A 20,712-nucleotide genomic window follows, 5' to 3' on the forward strand; every position below is an offset into this window, starting at 1 on the left:
TTTTATATTAATTCTCATTTTATAATTAGGCATTTAGGTAGACTCATCAGAATTTTCTAAAAATATTCAATGAATAAATAACTTTCATTTTAAAAGATATATCTAGTGCCTTCAATTTATTGATTTACTTAAAAGCTATGAAGTCGTTTCTATGAGGTATATAAAATAAAAATTCACACACATCCCTATTGATGGCGCGTTAACAGTGCAAGCAACATTTTAAAGCTTGACACTTCTTGGTGCATAATTATTCAATTTTTCTCCATATATAGACACCACACATTGTTGTCAATAAATAATTACACTTTAATGGCAAAGTAATAATTTAGACAGATACAGGGTGCACATTTGCAAAAAAATATATGCAAGCTGGTTTACAAGCTAGAAGAACAATAAACCAATAGAAAATACATCATCCAGTTAAGTCCATTGACAGCAAGTACTTATTGTTGGGGCTTTACAAAGACTACAAAACTTTGCAGATGATTTATTTCACTGTTTCTGTCTATTTACATGATATGTTACATCAAAAATGTACAAAATATAAAATGTATACAGACAAATGTTTCACAAACTAGTTTAAGTTGTAAACTAGGTGGACCTACTGAGATGTATTGCAGGAATTTCTGTTTATGACCATGTTTGGACTGTGTTTCTCAAAATGGCAGGGAAAGATTAGCAATTTTCTTAGATCTCATATTATACAAGGGCAACTAGTCACTCATCCAGCTACACGTATCGATGTTTCACAACAGATTTGACCCATGTTTGAGGCTTCAAAGTTAGGGTGACAATTCTATGTGCATAAATTCGGTTCAGATTTCCCGGAGGGCTGTAGCACCGTGTAGGACCTATGGAGACTTAGTAACACTCTGAAAACTGCACAGATGTCTTGTGCTGTTAGTGTTCTATAGCAACTGACCCACGGGTGGTCACAGAGAGCAGCACCGATTACACGTCCTGAAAGGAACACATTTTCACACGCATAGAACAAGTCTTCACCATGGCCTAGCCCTTGGGTTTTATGAACTTAAAACCTGTCCTCTGTGTGTGGTGGTAACTTCTCCAATGACCCCGATCAGTCTTCATGCAATCTCTTTAAAGCCTGCCACGACAGATGCACTTTGAGACAGTTTCACTTTTCCAGAAATGGACTGGCTTCAGGTACGGTTTTGAAGCATGCTCACTGTAGCACTGACAGCTCCTGCGTGGTCACGACAACTGTAAATAGAGGACGGACACACCAGAGAACAACAGCTTTGAGGGGTTTGCATTCTGTATTTGTTTGCAACGTACAGGAAATCTCAGCAAGTGAAACACCTCTTAACACCAACAGGATAAAATACAATTTTTTGTGTGTTTGTTTGCAAAATCAATTTGTGCAAGTTTTTAAAATTATTATTTACAATACCTACCCAGTAGACTGTGCAAATCTAACCTTCTTTTACAGTATAAATGCTTCCCCCTCCACAGTGACTTCACTGCTTCAGTGTTCTTTAATGCTGAATTTCTCATGTACAACAATAGCAATCAAAACAACATGCTCAAAACTAATAATAATAATTTAAAAAAAAGAACAGGGGAGGAAAGCCAAATAGTTGTGCTCATGCTGCATCTAGTGCCTCCAGCTCTGCTGGATAACAATTCAAAATCTCCCACCTTCTAAACTCTCTCACCTAGGACTGGATGGAATTTAGCCACATGTCTTAGCTTTTAAGTGACAGTCAAAGAGGGTTTCTGGGTTACTTGAATATTTTGGAGGATAGGCAAAGCAATCTATTCACAAGGTAAAAATACTGATCTTTCTCCTATCCATTTCTTAAAAAAAAAAAGATATATAGAGATGAGGCTACTGTGTTAACTCGTGTTGCTTGGTTGTAAATGAAAAGATGGTGGAAATTACCAGTGGTTTAGGACTTAAACCAGCTGTTAAACTCTTGTAGAAATCTGTTTTAAGGCAGCGAGACAGCACCATAGGAAATGTTCCTTCTTTCACTGAAAAGGCTCAAACAAATGAAGCCCTAAAAAAGCCTTTTGTCAGTGTTGACTAATAATTGGTATAAAACTCTTGTTAAAGGAGTGGGCAGGTGGTTTAAAAAGACCACTGTGGTAAAAATAACCTTATAAAACCTGGGACTCTTACACTAAAAAGTTGGTGGAGCACATCATGTGAACATGGCAGTTAAGAATTAAATTGGCACTTCTCCAGCTTGCCACAGTAGTGTTTTTCTGGTGGTTGCACAATTCCATTTGTGCTTACAGAGGACTGGCCTCTTGGCTTTGTTTTGGAATGGGGTTAGCGCACAACACAAACACTACTGGAGCCCTGTGACCAGCACCATGTGGCACAAAGGAGGTTGGATGGATCAGAAGAATGGACCCTGCCTGAGGAGAACAGCCCCTCAGAGGAAAGAAAGGAAGGGACAAAAAAAGGTCTGCATTGTAAACTTTTAAAGAGGAAAAACATAAAGTCCAGTTTGGCTATCCCATGTGCAATCTATTCAGTTGCCCTGTCATTAGGGTCCTTTCCAGTTGATTAACGGAGCCTTATATCATTCCACGGATATAAAAATGCCTAGACATAAAATAAAGGTAAGCTTTCATTTCAATTTAGCATCTTGGCGGTTCAGACTTCCTTCTGCTGCCTCCTTGGAGACCATGACCCAGGGTCAGGGCCCTTGACAGGGTGCTTTCATACTGGCAGTGGTTTCGTGAAAATACCTTACTTTTTAAACATTTTTTAAAAGCATAGTCTTTTCCCCTAACTTTTTTCACCCTCTAGAGGGTAGATTCAAGAGATGACTCCAAAATGTCTTCATGGTGGCTGGTGCTATCGCTGTCACAGCTTTGTGTGCCCGAGTAGTTGGCTGCTTCTTGGAGTTTCATTAGCATATTCATCTGAAGAAAGAAAAAGAGACATCGATGTAGGCAATGATGCATTGAGTAAGCCAGCCTCATAAAATACAGGGCCAGCCCCATAAAATACACTGAGGAACTGTCTCATCCCATCCAAGTGAAACGAGAAAACAATTTTCTATTTTCACTAGTTGCCCCTGGCTCCTACACTATTTCTCTCAAACATGACTATGACACCAAACCATAAGGACAAAATAGGCCCTCTAGGTAACTCTTTTATTTGGGGTTGTGAATGAATACAGCTCCAGCAGGGAGATTGGGAAGGAAACTGTATCACAGCTGGACATCTGGGCTCATTGCTGGAGAGTATGCCAAGCTTCCCAGCTTTTTGGCTGGGAGAAGCAGAAAGCATTGAATGGCAACTGAAAGTCGTGAATGTTCACACACACACAGTCCCTTGGGAGAAGGAGGGGATGGAGTGGAATGAAGCCAGCTGCTGCACACAGCACACCATCTGCTGTTTAGGAGCTGACCTCGAGAGGAGGTGACTGAATGAAGCCGACCATGAGTGTTTGATGAGGGAGAAGGAAAGAACTGCTGTCAAGTTTCTGTTGTAGCTAAATTTCTGGCTAAAATATGATTGATATATCACTGAAAACAAAAACCACCTTCTGGAACAATAGCGGCTGTCTCATGTTTCCCAGCCTTATGGGATACTTGGTAATGTTTGTTCTAGTAAAAGGGACATATGCATGAGAGCACCTGGGGAGAAAGACAGCGAGCATTTCCATGTATTACAAAATAAAAGGCGGCCCCCTCGCTTGGATTTTGATAGACCTGCAGATGCACTGTTAGAGATGGATGTAAAGGGAATGACTGTGTGAAAGCAAACTGTGGATAAATGATTCAACGATTTCAGAAAGCACATAAAAATTGGCACATGTCTTCACGAGGGTATGGACTTGTTTTCTTATCAAGGATTTCTATAAATTTTAATAATCTGTATATTCTTTAATGCATGCTAACTTTATTATTTTATAATCAAAATTGTTCTTTTTTTTTCCAACTTGGAGATATAGGGAATCTGATCCAATAGAAAGGAGAAATCTAAAAAAGGATTCTTTAGTCATATGTTAGGCTATGCATGCTTGTGTGTTCAGTGTAAAATGTCTGCTTAAAAAAATGCTTGTGAAATAAATGATAAACTGGTTATCACCAATTTCAGCAAGAATGCCTTTCTGGCAAAAGAGCTACAGTTATAGCATATTTTAAAGTCATTTAAATATTCTTCAGGACAATATTTCTCAACATAATTTTTAGTCTAACTCTCTGAATTTATTAAATCAGCTACATAAGCATACGAAATGAAAGTTTTTGGTGATAACCTCTCAAACCCAGTAAGCCAAAGGCAAACGTTTCCATCAACACACTGTTTCTCTCCCTCCCTCTTCTCTCTCTCTCATACAGAGACAGAGACAGAGACAGACACAGACACACATACGCCTACCTTCATGCACCTTCATACTCCCTCCCTCTTTTCTTAGGTCAATTCTTCCCTCAATAGTAGCTGGCTGTAAGTTCAGGCATTTGGGTGAAGATGATTTGTAAAACAGAACTGTGTTTTGAGCATCCTCCTGATTTACTAAGAGTAGAAATGGTGAAGGGGGTCTGTTTAAAGGGTTATGACTCTATCTCAGTCACAAATGTTTGAAATCACTTGAATGCTGAATGACGTAAAAGGTTTATAGTGTAATACTAATGTTATTAAAGTCTTAATTTTTGAAAATGATGCCATATAGTAAATACGTTCCCATAGAAGTTTCAAATCTCAGATTCATAATGTATACAAGGGATTTTCTTTGCTTTCTCATAGCATTGCTTTGTGCATTCAAATAAAATGAGATTACAAGAGGGAGGTAAGGTCACAAATGATTCAAGAGTCACTGGGATAGAACATTATTCTCTACAAAAATATTTCCCTCCTCTCTTCTCCTCTGCTTCTTCCCCATACCCATGGTCATAAATATAATGTCTATCATTTGTAACACCTTGGTCAGGTCCTTATCCTCTCTGGTATTTACAAATCTGCTAGACTCCCAGCCTCCATCCTTTCTCCTTCAATCTGTCCTCTATTCTACTACAAAGTGATCTTTATAAACTGCAAATGTAACCAGGTAAGTCCCCTGCTCAAAAACATTTGGTGGCTCCCCATTGTCTATGAGATAAAGTTCTAACTTCCTACAATGATAAACAAGTCTTGGCATGATCTAGAAATTGTAGACTTCTATAGCTTTAATTTCTCCTGCCCCTTTTGTCCTAGTCCCACCAATTTGTATACAGCTCCCTAAATTCATCATCTTTATTATACTGTCCCATGTTTCACCTGCTGTTTCCTTAATTTTGGGTTTTCTTATCCAACTACATGGTGAACTTCTATTCATCCTTCCAGACCTAGCGCAAGCGTCTCCTCCTCTGTGAAGCTTCTCCTAATCACTTCCTCAATGGACTCATAACTTTACCTAGTATGTACCTCTATCATTATTTTACTATAATTATATTGGTAGATCTCTCTTTCTACTACTGGACTGTGAGCTTCTCGAGATCAAAAACAGTATCTTATTTATATCCTGAACACCAAGTCTTAGTCCTAACTATATATTTATTACCTATTAACATTTATTTAATGAACAATGAATTTGTTGATGATGAATACACATTGTATTTTTAAAATACAGTGAGATGTGCCAAAAACTTGCATCCTTGTTCAGATTCAAAAACATATTTCTGACATTAAACCTAATATTTCTGATTTAGATTAACTGTAAACATATTTTTATCTTAGTCAGAAATTATAGAAATATAGAGAAATAGAAGCAGATATAGAGAAAACATTTACTTTCCTCTCAGAATGTGCCTGATCCAAAGATTTATTTTTAGATGATGTCTTTTGCCATTTAACGTGTCACGTATCATAACCTCCTGTTTCTTAAGCTGTTTAGTTGAGCAGAAGATTAGGAGTCAGAGATTTATTTAATTCCAATTCTCACTCAGAATGGGAAACTCTGGCTCTCTTTTCTGTACTGGAAGACAGGAGCATTCAGAGCCAGAGAAAAGAGTGCTGGATGGGTTTAGCTGTGGGAATTGGGAAAGTTAAGGGCATCCCCTAAGGGTCCCATATTTTACCGAGTAACTCTCAAAACAAACTCTATAAACACCTCTCCCTGCACGGAACAGTCACAGCATATCAAAACTGCAGAGGGAGAACTAGAATTTATTTAAAAAGTCAGACGAAATAACCCATACTTACACCCTAAGGCTTATATTTACTCTATTAAATTTTAACCATCCTATCAACAATTATTTAGCGTATACTCACGATTATGCTGGATTCAAACCAATCCCACACCACTACTGCTAATTTCTAACTATGTATAAGCTAAAGGGCCAGGTACCTGTTACAAAAATATAAGTCCAGGCCCATAACGAGATTGTAGTTTAGAACCAAAGTCCTATATAGAAGGTCCCAGGACTCTAGGAAGTCTATGCACACACTTCAATGACTTTATGAACCCTTTGAAATAGCATGCAAAATGTTCTGTGTCTGCATTTTGCTGGGGAAAGGATCTTGAAAATTAATCAGATTGTTTACACGTAACCGGCAAAATGTTAAGAACGATCAGCCGAGACGAGGATGAGGTATACAAGCTGGGGTTGTGGAGGTAATGATATTTCCTAAAATATCAAGTCATTTTATGTTCTTGGGCATAGTCATAGGTTATGGTTTTTAATCATTTCCTGTTTCATTTGTTTAAGTAACAAAATGGGCTTTATTTCACTATCTCTTCTTTCTGTATTGGTTGTATAAGTCCAACGATTTCTTTAGTCATAGAATGGTAAGCTACTAAACATGTTACATTTGATACCAATCTATAGAAAGTCATCCATAAAAATAAAAAAATAAATACATTTAAAAAAGTATTTTTCCTAATACATCATGTACTTAATATTTTCAGGGTACTAATACTTTGGAATTTTATCGACTTTTATTAAACCATACATGATTGTAAATTGAGCAAGTCAGGGAGAATAACTTCTCTTTGATTTCCAAGAGAGTCTATTCTTCATCACTGTAGGCAACAGGAGACTCATTCTAAATCTAGTCAAATTAGTTGATATATGTAAAATATTCTTTAGTTCTTTAAGTATACATTAGATTATATTCTTTTGGTTTTTCACTTAAGAATAAAATTCAGTTTTCTTTAAATACCTAGTAAAACTTATGCACTGTTTAAAATTTATTTATTTACACAATTTTCTGCATGATAAGGGAAAAATTAAGGTCACAGAGTTAAGGCCTGGTTTCAGTGTTTCTTGATTATTTTTAAGCATGCAAATTTGATCTTTCATTTTAAGAATTTCACCCAGTGAAAGCAGGCCAAAAGAAGAAGAGTTAAAATTGAGCATAAATATCAGGAAAGTCCCAAATAGTGTCTAGGATAACCAATATCTTTGATACAAATGACTAAATATTAACAACTACGCTCTGTAGTCATGATTATATAGGAAGAATCAAACATCAGCTTCTTACCAGGGGATCCCCCTCTGTGTCAGTTTGTGGAATGTGCTTTGAGGTTGTGGCTTCCTTAGCGGATATGCAGCCCTCATATCCAACATCTTCTGGTCGCAGCTGAAGTAAAGCTGGGCCCTCCTGAGGCAGAGACGCTGAGCTCCATGGGTATGTATCAAGTACCCACTTTGAGGGATCTTCCCAAGGGGCACGTTTCCCATACATCTAAGAGGTGATCACATATTTAGCACATATAAAATACATTTCTATTCAGTAAAACAGGCGACTACTAACTGAGTGATTCCTTTGCTCATTGAGTTCTTATGAGGCTTTTGAGGGAATTAAAGGGTAATATATAACATACAATTTTGCAAATTTTAAACATATGTCTGTCCATACAGTTCACTTTAAATTGAAGGCTGGACAAAGTGAAGCTGACATCTGGGATAGGTGATCAGCATCTGGGGGAAAGGGTTAGGGGGGCTTATTTTAAATACATGTTGAAATGACTCCCCACATTTATCTTGATTAGTAATTTTACAAACCAAAAGAAAACTCAAAGTTGAGAAAGAAAAGTGCTAGTTTTGGAGAACTGAAAAAAGCCACACTTGACTCTAAGTAGAGTTCTCTATTAACGTGCACTTTGGAAAGATGATGAATAAAAGAAAAGAGACTTCGTTTTTCTCTGTCTAGTTCACTCTACTCAAACTTTCTTTGAGAACAAGAATACTTTCTCTGACAAGCAACTTCCTCAGATTAACACCCTCTAATGATCTCATTCCTTCCTGTAAAAGCTCTTTTTAGATGTTTATTTATAAGACTACTAGTAAAAGAGGAGGGAAAAATGGGAAATGGAAGCGTCAACATTGTAAGGACTCAAATGAAGGGAAAAAGTCAATATGGAAGTGATGATAAAGCTAGTTAAAGTACTGGTAGCAGAGTAGAGGGAGAAGATGAATCCAAGAGATGTTAAAAAGTTTTTCAGCTGGAAGCAAAGCCAAAACCAAACTAGGAAAGGCACACTGAAGAGAGCGAGGTGGATGGAACTTTGTCAATAAGCACAAGGCCACAGACAGACAGAAAGAAAAGTTAAAATTAACAGAAGAGGGCAGTAAGAGGGGAATATTAGTTCTTTAATGTACTTCCCCTTCGGCTTGACCTGCTCCACTGAGGGCAATCCTGGTTACTAGGTGCATATGTGGTCCCAGATGGCATTCTGTGAGGTGTCCTATGTGGCTTGCTGTGGTTCAGTGAGACAAAAGCAAAATGGTGGACACTGACACCATGAAAGGTCCATGAGCTGCCTTAGGATTGCCTTTTGGGTTTCTCCTGGAGAAGTTGTATGAGGTTGTGGCAGCCTTGCCTTAAAAAAAAAGTTCAAGTCCTGCTATCTCTCTATTTACATAGGAGATGATGGCAGGAGTAGAAATCATTAGATTTTTTTTTCATAGTTCTGTTGTTTTGGAGCAGAAGTTTTCTCTTAATTAAAAACCTACTTTATAGAGAATTTAAAACATTGCTTGCTATACTACTTAAACTAATTGAAGAAAAATGTGCAATTCTTGGAAAGCAAATGTTATAAAAAGAACATGAAAGTCTACAATCAACTGATGCCAGCCTTTTGAGGAATCATCAAGGACAGTAAAACTGAAGGTGACCAATAAAAAGCTGTGTAGGCCCAATTCTTTATTTCAGAGTAAAACAGATACTATAGAAAAAGAATTGAAAGAAGAGACATTTAAACAGTCAGAATGAGATGAGTTGATTGCTGACATTTTAAGAAAAATAGAATCACCAGAATCAAAACCAAAATCCACTGCATCACTAGTGTTTTGTCCAACTAGAACATCTGGCAGAGAGTAGTCTCCATATGGTTCCTCACCAAAGCATTGGCCTTCATTTGAAAAGAGATTTTTCTGTTTATCTCAAAGCAGATTTTCATCTTTGCCATCAGGCTTTGTTTCTCCACCTCTTGCTCCAATGAAGGTTCTTTTTTGTCAGTAGATTCAAGAGAATGGTTCATGACATATGTGATTCCTTTCCTTCCTGCCTCTCTAGAAGGCATATGTGGACCACTCCGGGAAAATCACCTGCTGATGGACTTATGGGTAAGCACATCTTTCAGCAGCAATGAGAATTGTCTATCTACCAAAAGGTCTTCCTTTCCATCTCTCCTATGTGCTAGATTTTCTCCCCACATTTCCTAGATCATGGTTGAGTCAGCCTTCACATTAAACACCCAGAACCATAGCAAGACACTTGAGACATTTTCATCCCTCTTCAAAAATAATTTTGAAGTATCTCTCAGCTTTAGTTGGGGAAACTGGTATTACTTCAGTGATTATACTTTTGCCCAAATGGAAGATTTATAGAATTATAATTCTCTGGATAGTGTTTTATAAATAATATTAATTTAAATATAAAATGAACTCATTCACCTTTTAAAAATGAGATGTAATGAAACTAAGCATGTTTAGGTATTATTGTTTTTGACTTTTTAAAAAGCTTTTTCTATCTATGTATTAGCAAACAAATGTGAAATAAGAAGAATTTCATATATAAAGACTTGGATAACAGTTTATTAATACTGAAACTGTATCTAGAGAACAAATAGTTCATTAAACATTAATTTTAAAATTATGAATATTATTAACAAAATTTCATAAATTTTTTTGTATAAATGATTGAAATTCAGAAACCCAACCCACACCTTAGGCAGCATAATAGTTTTAGAGGAATCCTGAAAAGTGATATATATGCTATACTTGAAAAATAAAAACCTTTGGTATAGTGTTTTATTTTGTTGGAGGCATTTTCTGGGGCTAGATTTGTTCATACCCTTAAAAAGACGAAATGGGTTATTTAAATCTGGTGTGGAACCAACTGATAGCATTCTTCATGATCACTGTTATCTCTGAGTGTTCTGAGCATCCTCATAATATCCACCATGTTTACCAGCTCCATTGTGATAGTTCTAAACATTGTCATACCATTCTACTAGGTGAGAAGAATATGAAGGTGAAAAGAAGGTGAAAGGAGGTGAAAGGAAGGAAAATAGATAACCAGTTTTTAAATGTTTTTTGGAGAGGAAGATTCTCCCTGAGCTAACATCCATTGCCAATCCTCCTCTTCTTTTTCCTCGAGGAAGATTAGCCCTGAGCTAACATCTGTGCCAGTCCTCCTCTATTTTTTGTATGTGGGATGCCTCCACAGCATGGGAGATGAGAGGAGCAGGTCCACACCTGAGATCTGAACCTGCGAACCCAGCTTGTGAAAGGAGAGCACGCAGAACTTTAACCACACAGCCACACAGCTGGCCCCAGATAACCAATATTTTAAACAGTAAAACAAAGACTTGACACAGTATTGCAGATGACAAAACGTGAAAAGCATAAACTATATCTTAATTCTAGTAGCAATTGTAATAACCAGAAATAGAGATGCCTAAGCAAAAACTGCCCAAACCTTGGCCGAGCTATTGAAAAGGAGATTGGATGCTTCTACAATAAGTTGGGTGATTATATGACACAAATCTTATAGATTCATCCTTGAGTTTTGTAATTCTACAGTTCCATTAAATTTCCACTCCAATTTAAGGAAATAGCAAGACTGAAGGGAAAGTGATAATATATTTTGTTGAAGAAACAGAGTTTTCTTATTAAGTGATATATTTTGACTTTTTAGTTAAGAGTAAATAGAAGGGCTTGTTGCAGGGCCTTACAATGTAAGGTAGATGAGAGGAACAGCAGAGATGCCGCTAAACCAACCTGTCTTGGATAAAAAAATCACCTGCCTTAGAATTTAGCACACTCCCTCCAAAATAGTAAGGGATCTTGCAAGTGATGTTAAAGGGCTTCAACCAACAAAACTGAAACAGGGAATGTATAAACAAATACTTCTTGTTGCAAATTATATGATAAGAGGATAAATGATCAAGGTCCATGTAAACATGTTTGTATCATAAGATGTAGAGTATAATATTATAAGATGTACAATTCGCTAGATATCTAATAAGAGCAGTCTTGTAAACACCAGTGGCAATAAAATTGGCCTTAAATGTGTAGTTGTTGGAATAATTGTGCTTTCTCTTTCTCCTACATATTTCTTCTCAGAACAGGAAAAAGTATTGTATACTAGTCGCTTTTTAAACTTTACCACAATATTTACATAATTAACACCTTTAGTTTTCTGCTTATACCCAGAGAAATGAATGGCTTTTCTTTTTAAAATGATGATTTTTTTTGCTGTTTTTTTAAACAGTAAAGAAAATTGAGTACTATACCTGAAGACCTTCTCTCACTGCCTCCAGAATATAAGGTACCAAAGAATAGTTCCAGAGATCCATGAACCACACTCTAGAACCTTCTACATCCATGGGGCAAGGAAGGAAAAGTCGGGGACCTGAGCAGAAACAAATAAAACATTTTTGAGAACCATTATATTTAGTAATCTAAACACATATTTAGACACTATTTGGGGGAAATTAGTATATTTCTTGCAGGATTCTTAGAAAAGTATAATCTTAGCCAGCTTGATTATTATTAAAGTATATTTTACTGAAGATCCAATCTCCCAGACTCTCTTTTCTTTTTATACTAAAATCTTAATCCAAAACATAACATATTGAAATTAGAAGAAATCTTAAAGGTCATAATCCAGTCAACCTGTCTCATTGTACACATGATAAACCTGTGCTGAAATGAACTGCCAAATAAAACTATGTCATTCTTTACAGAAGTGGTACTCAGTCTTGGTCTTCTGATCCCAAATGTAGAATTCTTATTTCTAATTCACACTGTGTCTTTAGCGAGTATGTCTTTATGATCCATAACAATAGGGAAAGGACTTTTATACATGCAACTTAAGAATGGTTACAAAAGTAAACATCTTAATGCCAACTAAAGAGAAATAATTCAAACAATTTTGTCTTCAGGAAAAATATAAAACACCTAAATTATCCATAAAACACTTAAATTATCTCTAACACTTAAATATTCTCTCACAGCTATATTTGACGCGAGCCATTAGTTAAAATTTGTTTTTTTTTCCTTCTTTTTCCCAAAGCCCCACAGTACATAGTTGTATAAACAAGTTACTTGAAACAGATACAACTTACTTCAAATGGTTATCAGATTTTTTAGATTTTTATTTGCATTAAATATTTGACATCAGTAGGATAAACCATAAATGTTAGAAAAAATGGATCTAATTGGAGATACAAAGCTTAGAAGAAGGCAAACCTTCAGAAGGGAAAAAAAGAAAGCTTAAATCTTGGGAAGCTTGAAAAACATTAGCTCCACTTGTTATTTTCTACCATCCAATCTGGCCATCTTTACCATGGACTCTTCGTTCCTGGAAAATAGCATATTGCAATTTTGGAACTCACCAATGGTAACATCAGAAGAACTGTGTGTTTCCAAAAAACTGTTGAGATGATGCCATGTCTTAGGAATCCAATCTATAATTTTGACTAGGTCATTATTGCGTATATTCCTTTCAATTTCTATCTCTATCAGTTTCCTTCGAAGATATCTGCCTAAAAAGCCTTTCACTGGTTCTGTGTGGTTTGCACAGAGTACCCACCTATAAAAGAAAAAAGAAAAATCAGCAATCTTTATATAAATTAAATTCTAAGTCCACAGTGATTCTCTTTTCAATATAAAGTAAAAATGTTCCTATTTCAATTGGTGGCCACATTTTAATGACTAAAGGGGTTAGGAGGTTTATTAGCATTGGAGCTATAATGTAACTAACTTTTCTTTTTGAGCTAACGAGAAGCTCATGTGCGTCAGAAGTGAGTGGGAGTGTACACGCTGAGCACTCCTCCGTAGGAGAGTCACAAATCCTGAAATAGGAACTCTCTTCATATTCCTCACACTTAGAAGAAAAGTGCTCTACTTTAGCCGGTGACATAGTGAGCAGGAAAAACATTTCTTTCTTTTTTTTTTTTTAAAGAAACACTTCTGACTACAGGTTGAGGATCACAAAATGTCTTCTTGAAAAAGAGTGTCGGAAGAAGTGAGAATTATTTTCACACCACAGGTCACCACTGGCAGGATTTGTCAATGTACAAATGGAAAAACAACAACCAAAAGCAAACAGAAAGAGTCAGTACAAAAACAAATTTCAATTTATCTTACCTGAAATTGTGATGCAGCTCTAGATTTGGTGATGAAGATACTCCCTGATTCATTGTTCCAATAATATATGGACTGGAAATAAAAAAAGAATAGAAAATAGATATTATGAACATAAAAGAGATTAATACATTAAAATTGTCTTAGAAAACAATTTAGATAAATATGGATTATTACATGTTAATACTAGGCTTTAAAAGGGTATTTTTCTAATGTTAGGTTGTAAAATGACAAAGATCATTGAACTAGAAGATTTGGGGTTCCAATTTCATCTCTGGTATCCTAGGGGAATCATTTTCCCTCTTTGAGCCTGAGTTTACTCATCCATAAAATAAAAAGTTTAGACAGAATAAGCACAGCGGTCTCATCCTACTCTAACATCTTATGACTCTTACGTTTATAATCAAATTCATTAATAATTTCCACTTTATTGTTTCATGGTTATTTTAAAGGTTCTTAATAACATCAGAGAATTTGTATTCTTGTTACAATGTTTATTTTATGCTAATCTATTTTTAACATTTTTTAAATCTCTTGCAGAGATTAATTGGAATATTGCCACCATTAAAACTAATATAATTATTACATTAGTCCTTATATGTCCTTTCTTTAGAGGCCACGCTAGAGTGCATGTTAAGTGGATTTTTAGATTTTTTTATACCCTAGTTTAACTTTCTGTTTCATTGTAAATAGTTAAAAATAGACTCATTAATGGAGAGAGTTATTTCTGAATGTATTAGATTTATTGCTATAAAAGGTTGAATTTAAACTTTGATATGGACTAAGAATAAAACTAGAGCTCTAAAGCCTCATTCTAGCTCTTAATTTCCCTGCTTCAAATATTCCATCACTGAGACTGGTCTCCCAGACCTTCAGTATATCTGTAGAAGCTAACACCATCAAGTAAATCATGTTTCCATAGAAATGACGGAGACATAGTTGTTGAAGGATAAACAGATGTTCTAAGGAATACATAGGGATCTTTGGAAATATGGTATTAAATTAATAAAGGCTTCTCAAATTAATGGCATCTGTTATAGATCTTGAATAAAGGAATAAGAAAGCAAATTTGATCACCATTTTTTCACATTTCATCACTCAAAATATTTCATAAGCATACCATTTGTTGTATTTACAGTTGAGAAAACCATTGAAGATATCACTCAATGAGCCCACATGATGAAGATTATCAAGAATTATGACAACTGGGAGCTCCACGCCATTATTATCAGCACTGCACTGTTCAGCCAGGTTGGCTAGATACTGTTGCAATTCCTTTAAAAAAATGAAGAAAATAAATACCTCAATGATAAATTTATACCAATGGCAAGTGATTCACAGTTTAGGAACAGCATATTTTGTCTTCCATCCAATGACTCTGATTAAAACTCATAGATCAATCTATTGATATAAAACCTTATTCTACAAAGTAAAAAACATATAACGCTGAAAGGATACATTTTTTAAAGGAAAGAGAAAAGCCAGTACAGAATACCTGCAGCAAATACAAATCTGTAAGCACAAAGGCATATTTTACAGTTGTTTTCTCCCCAAAAGAAAAGCAAGAAAAGACCTCTGGATGTGAGCTCTTATGATAAACCACAAATATTGAGACGTCATTCTTGTATTTGGTATTTCAGTGATAAAAGTGGATTTTAGTAAACCTTTTAATTTCAAGTATAGACTAAATCCAAAATGGCACCCCTAAGTTTCCACTAATACTTTAACATTTTAATTCCAATTAATTTCCATGAGGTGAATCTGAAAATTCAGCCCTGGGACTACGACAGAAATGAGTTTATTTATTTATTTGTTTGGTTATTTATTTATTTATAATCTGCATGCAACTGCTGTAAATTTAAACAAAGATAAAATTTGTTATATTTCACTGGGTCACTTGACATTAGTGTTTAGCATTTCTTGAGCTTCTTTGTTCTTTTATAGGTATTATTCATTTCTAATAGCTTTTAATCTAAATATGACAACCAGTTCACTGATTGACTGCTCTCACAGATGGGTAGGCCAGGAAGATAATTAGTTTCTTAGAATTATCCTAATCAGTAAGAGCATTTCCATAATATTTTCATATTTACAATGACATTTTCGATTTGTAAAACTTGCTCAGGGTTAAAAAACAATTCCATGATCCCAATTTCTGCCAGCCAGGTAAATACATGAACCACTCACGCTAGATGAAGCCTCCCTATGTCTATAATACCACTTTTAGAACTAAAAGTAGAAAGGAGTAAACAACAATGGCCAAGATTTCGAGGTATTTAGTAATATATTCATTTAAGTTCAAATAAAAAATATATTAAAGAACTAATGCACTATTTATCTTATATTGAGCAAAGTCACATAGAATAAATATTGCCTAAATCAGAGAATACTGAAAAAATATGTTTAAACTGGAGAATATTCTGGAGCATTTCAATTATCTTAGGAGAAAAAATGGAATTTATGTCAATAATGTAGCTATATTAAGTCACTCATTCATTTATAAAATATTCACTGTCTATCTACCATGTTCATGGCACTAGACCAAGTCTTAGGGCATACAAAAATAATGATGCATTATTCAAGTAAGTTTAACATTTATTGTGAACTGAATCAAATACTTTTCTGAGCATAGGGGTTAAAAAGGATAATCAGACTGTCTCTCCTTGCAGGCTTTGAGTTCTCACATTAGGGACTGAAATTTAAATATGATAAATCATTTGAATATAATGTCCTAGTGTATTAGGAGCTATGAGAGGTCATGGGAGAAGATTTCGCCTAGCTGGTGGGTGTCAAGGAAAGCTTTCTGGAGGAGGTAATGCCAGAGCTTGGGAGGGTAGTAGGCACACACATAACTAATAAACTTACGAAATGCAATGTAAAACATTCCATGAGAGAGGTTAAAGGAAGGATGTGGCCTATCAGAGGGAAAATGATTAATTCCAACTGGGGAATCCTGATGGACTTCATAGGGAGATAAAATTTGAGATGGATTTTGAATAATGAGTAGAATTACAAATAGTAAGTATGTAGTTATTTATTCTTTCAACACACCTTTAGCAAGCATGTACTATGTGGCAGGTACTCTTGCATCAAGGATTCAGAGATTATTTCTATATTCCAGGAACTTAGAGTTGATAAACAGAAAGGCAGGTCAACAAGTAAAACTCCAATAGTGTTGTAAGTGAAATGCACAAAACACTATAGGGAAGCTCTTAAGTTTCCCTAACTAACACAGTCTTAAGGTTCAGAGAACAACAGGTTACAGGGTGGAGGTGGGGGGGAATTATTGAAGTTCAAGTAATAAAGAGTAAAAGCTGGAAGGTATGAGTATATGATGTATTTGAGGAAATAATAAGTGTTGTTGCAGGAGAAATGGTACATGGTAAGGTGGTCACAATGAAAGAGAAAATAGAAAACACTTTAAATCTATGCAGAGGAATTTGGATTTTACTATAAAAACAACTGTGAACCATTGATATGTTTGTTTTTCAGTAAAGGAGAGCAATTTATTTATGAAATGTGAAGGATATGATGAAGAATTAGAAATGGAAAAAGCATTCAAGAAGCATACTGCTCAGAATCGAAGGTTAAGCACATATAACTATGACTATAATTCACAATAAAAAATAATACAGTACTTCAAAAACCTATACAGTAAAGATTTTGTTCAGAGCCTATAGAGACTACTTGTAGCTGCTCAGAAAGACATTCTGGTGGCAGTATTATTTTCTAATAACCCTTTATTTTTAAGATTAGGTAATGTTTTGATGCTTAAACATGGAAGAAGAGCTTTCCAAATAGAGGGAGAAGAACAAACAAAGGCAGAAACACAAAACTATGATATTCATGCAGGAAAGAACTAGTAATGTATGTTTTGTCAATATAAATAGTGGTAAATAAATTGGAAAGAAAAGTTTGCAACCTTAAATAATTGGTAAGGTTCCTGGACTTTTCCTATTGGTAAGGAAGAAACATGGAATGTACAGGGAATATGAATAACGCAGTCAGAATCATGACTTCAAAGAGTGATAAGTATATTGTAAAGAAGGAAGAAAAACCAGTCAAGAGGATACTGAAATTATTGAAGCCATGAGATACTATGGGACTCAATAGGGATAGAAGTGCGGGAAGATTTTTGATCTAGTGCAAGAAAGTAATGGGAAAACACTGCAAAATTTTAATGTGGTCAGATTTTAATTATGAAAAGATAGTCTATGTTCCATGAAGTGAAAGAAGAAAGACAGGACGAGAGGGAAGGGAAATTTAATGGAAGTTGTGAATCAAGCAGTTAGAAAACAATTGCTATAGTCCAATTGATAGAGTGTTAATTTGGGGGAAGTGGTGGTAGTAAAGATAGATGGAAGATGGATTTATGATATAATTCAGAGTTGAAATTACCATTCCTAGACATGTATATTTATGTTAATAGAAACATATTTGTAAGCTAATAGAAAGGTTGACTATATGGGAGATTAGGCATGGCTAACAGTATCCAGTTGGAGTCCACACAGGATGAAAGCAGGGGAGTCATCCAGATGAGACCAGAAGTGGGAGAGAACAGAATGTTGGGGAATATTTTCATCTACTGGTAGGTGAAGAAAGAGAGCAGTGAGTGAAAGAGACTGAAAAGGAGCTTACTAGAGAGTACGGAAGAAGCAAGGAGAGAATGATAATCATGCAAATTAGAAGAATTTCTAGAAAGGGGAGATCAATTATAGCAATTTTCTATACATAAGCAAAAAAAGAGAGAGAGAGAGAATGAGAGAGAGAAAAGAAGCAAAGGGCATTGAATTTGGTAATTAAGAAATGACTGGGAGATCATTGGAAAAGTAGGGACGGTAGATTCTAGTATGGGTCTCTCATCTTGAGAAGGGTGGGAGATCCTTCTGGGAATGTAATGAAAGCTATGGAGCAGTCACAAGTAGAAATAGGCATACACAAACAGTTGTGTCATATAACTCAAGAGTTTTTCTGAGACCCCTTTGAAATCATGATTTCCCTATCCCCATTCTAGCTTAATTGTGGTAAAATCTTAGATTGAAGTATTGATGCCTTAGCATTAAAAGTTTCATGGACAAGATTAATCAGTAGAAGAAAAGAGGTATATCTACCAGATGGACATTGATAGTGAGACAAATCCCATACTCTGAAAATATGCACAGAACACAGCAGTTATATAAAAACTGTTGATCATTGCTTTCTCTGGTTTTGACTCTAGACACATTATAAATGAATCTGCCAAGTCCAGTTTTCTGATCTTTTCAGCCTAACATTCCAAGTGGCTTCAGCTGGCCACATATTCTTTACCAAATCCATCTCTGGCTTCTGGGCCCGCTGCATCAAATGTCACAAATGTAATTGTTTATGTTTACTGCTCTCAATCAAAATATTTCAGCTGGCAGCTTGAGGGAGGGCTTGAAGAGTGGAAGAGGGACAGAATGGAAAATGCAGAGGTACCAAAAGCATGGAATGATATTTTTTTTCATTTGATGGTTTATTGTTCAATGATTTTGAATCATAAGTCCTTTTCTGGCTATCTCTTCAGTGCTATCTATGGCATTGCATAAAGCACGTCAACAATTACACAGCTCCGTTTCTCAGGGAAACGATTTGTTCTTTCATGCATCATTCACACTTTACTTTAGTAAGTGTACAGTGTTAGCAGCTATCCCTCACACAATCTCAACTTGTCATCCCTATTCCTTTATGCCATTCTCACTTACCACCCCCACCAAAAAAAGAAAAAAAAAACTAGTGTGGATTCTCTGACAATTTGGCAAGAATTGGCCAAATTCTCTGGCAACAACTCTGTATCCAACATTACTGACAGCTCATTCACATCTTACAAACATGAAGAATTAATAAACATTCGTTTGTTGTATTTTGTGTTTTCTTGATGCCGAATGCCATGTGATTTGTCCAAGGGTTTCTTCCTATTACTGTTTCCTAGCATCATTAGTTCTGTCCAAACACTCTAGTCAATGTTTTATTTTTCATTATTTTGTAATAACAAAAATTAAACTGACCTAATAATGGCACAAGTTATTTTATTCTGAAAAGGTAGAAAATTAGAGTGTTGGAAATATTTGATCAAAAAAATTTAACGATACTCATATGATATTGATTAAAAACATCTCTGAGCACTAAACATTTTTTAACTGAAATGAAAAGAACTTAGAGAGGCAAATTTTATAATCAATGTAAATTAACCTACTTTATTTTAGCATGTTAAACTACATCCTAATGAAGCCCAATCAATCTGTTTGATTCAAAACTTGATTTTAAGTGATTTCCAACTTTATCAAAATGCCTTGGTTTTCATTAATAAATCTACTCTTCTCCTATTTTCCAATCACTTGTTTTCTCATAAAGGAAGTAACTTCTAAAGAGTTCCGTTACATCAACATTGAGGAAAAACCAAGAATACTGAGGATGATTAAGAGATATCAACCCTTTCACCATTTTTGCTGAAAAGAAGAAGAATTGTGTTAAAAATATTTTAATAAAGATATGAGGAGACCCAGAATTAACAGGAGGTATTAAACATGCAGGCTGAAGCAAACCAACAATTGTGCTCTTCCCACTTCTGCTCAGAGAGGAGTCAAATACTCTGCCTTAGGTTCCATGTCTCTCTAGTTGAAATGAAAATGAGTGGTTCAATTACAATTCGAATAGGGCTGAGTTCCAAGGAAACATTCAGAATTTGTGTGCTATATTTATTTGACTTTATAAGATGTCTCATGATGCTTTATATACATCTTTGATCTCTTATAAAACTTCAAATAAGACCATTTTCAACAAAGGTCTTTGTGAGTGTGTGTGTGCGCGCGTGTGTGTGTGTTTAGAGGGAGTTGTCTGTATGGGTCTTGTGTATTTGTGTAGGAAAACTTCTTGGGAGTAAAGGGCTGTAATTAATAACTGCAGACAACACACTGTGCGTGCTACTTGTAGTATTTTCCCTCCCTCTCTCCCTTCTCCCTACTTTCTCCTCTCTCTCTCTCTCTCTCACACACACACACACACACACTCAATTAGTCCTTGCCACAACCCTACTATTTTTTCATTTTACAGTGGGGAAAACTAAGGCACAAGGAAATGCAGAGATTGACCTTCGATGCCACAGTTGGTCAGTGAGAGGGAGTTAATGAACCG

The 20,712-nt window shown here is 35.5% G+C and overlaps 1 protein-coding gene across 6 annotated transcripts in view; it reads right to left on the reverse strand.

Moving 5' to 3' along the window:
- Positions 1-309: 309 nt before the first annotated feature.
- Positions 310-20,712, reverse strand: part of NAV3 (neuron navigator 3) — a 351,215-nt gene continuing 330,812 nt past the window's right edge. For 4 of the 6 annotated variants that reach the window (XM_046645941.1, XM_046645944.1, XM_046645945.1 and 1 more), the window contains 6 exons: positions 14,681-14,835; positions 13,564-13,635; positions 12,810-13,006; positions 11,706-11,824; positions 7,445-7,648; positions 310-2,898 (listed from right to left, as the gene is read on the reverse strand). In XM_046645941.1, the coding sequence (XP_046501897.1) occupies positions 2,779-2,898; positions 7,445-7,648; positions 11,706-11,824; positions 12,810-13,006; positions 13,564-13,635; positions 14,681-14,835 (867 nt within the window). In that variant the 3' untranslated portion in view covers positions 310-2,778. The remainder of the gene's footprint in view (positions 2,899-7,444; positions 7,649-11,705; positions 11,825-12,809; positions 13,007-13,563; positions 13,636-14,680; positions 14,836-20,712) is intronic. The other 2 variants (XR_006886093.1, XM_046645942.1) reach the window with 2 other exon arrangements.

The sequence above is a fragment of the Equus quagga genome, chromosome 19 (assembly GCF_021613505.1).
Source record: "Equus quagga isolate Etosha38 chromosome 19, UCLA_HA_Equagga_1.0, whole genome shotgun sequence".
In the NCBI taxonomy this organism is placed as follows: Eukaryota; Metazoa; Chordata; class Mammalia; order Perissodactyla; family Equidae; genus Equus; species Equus quagga.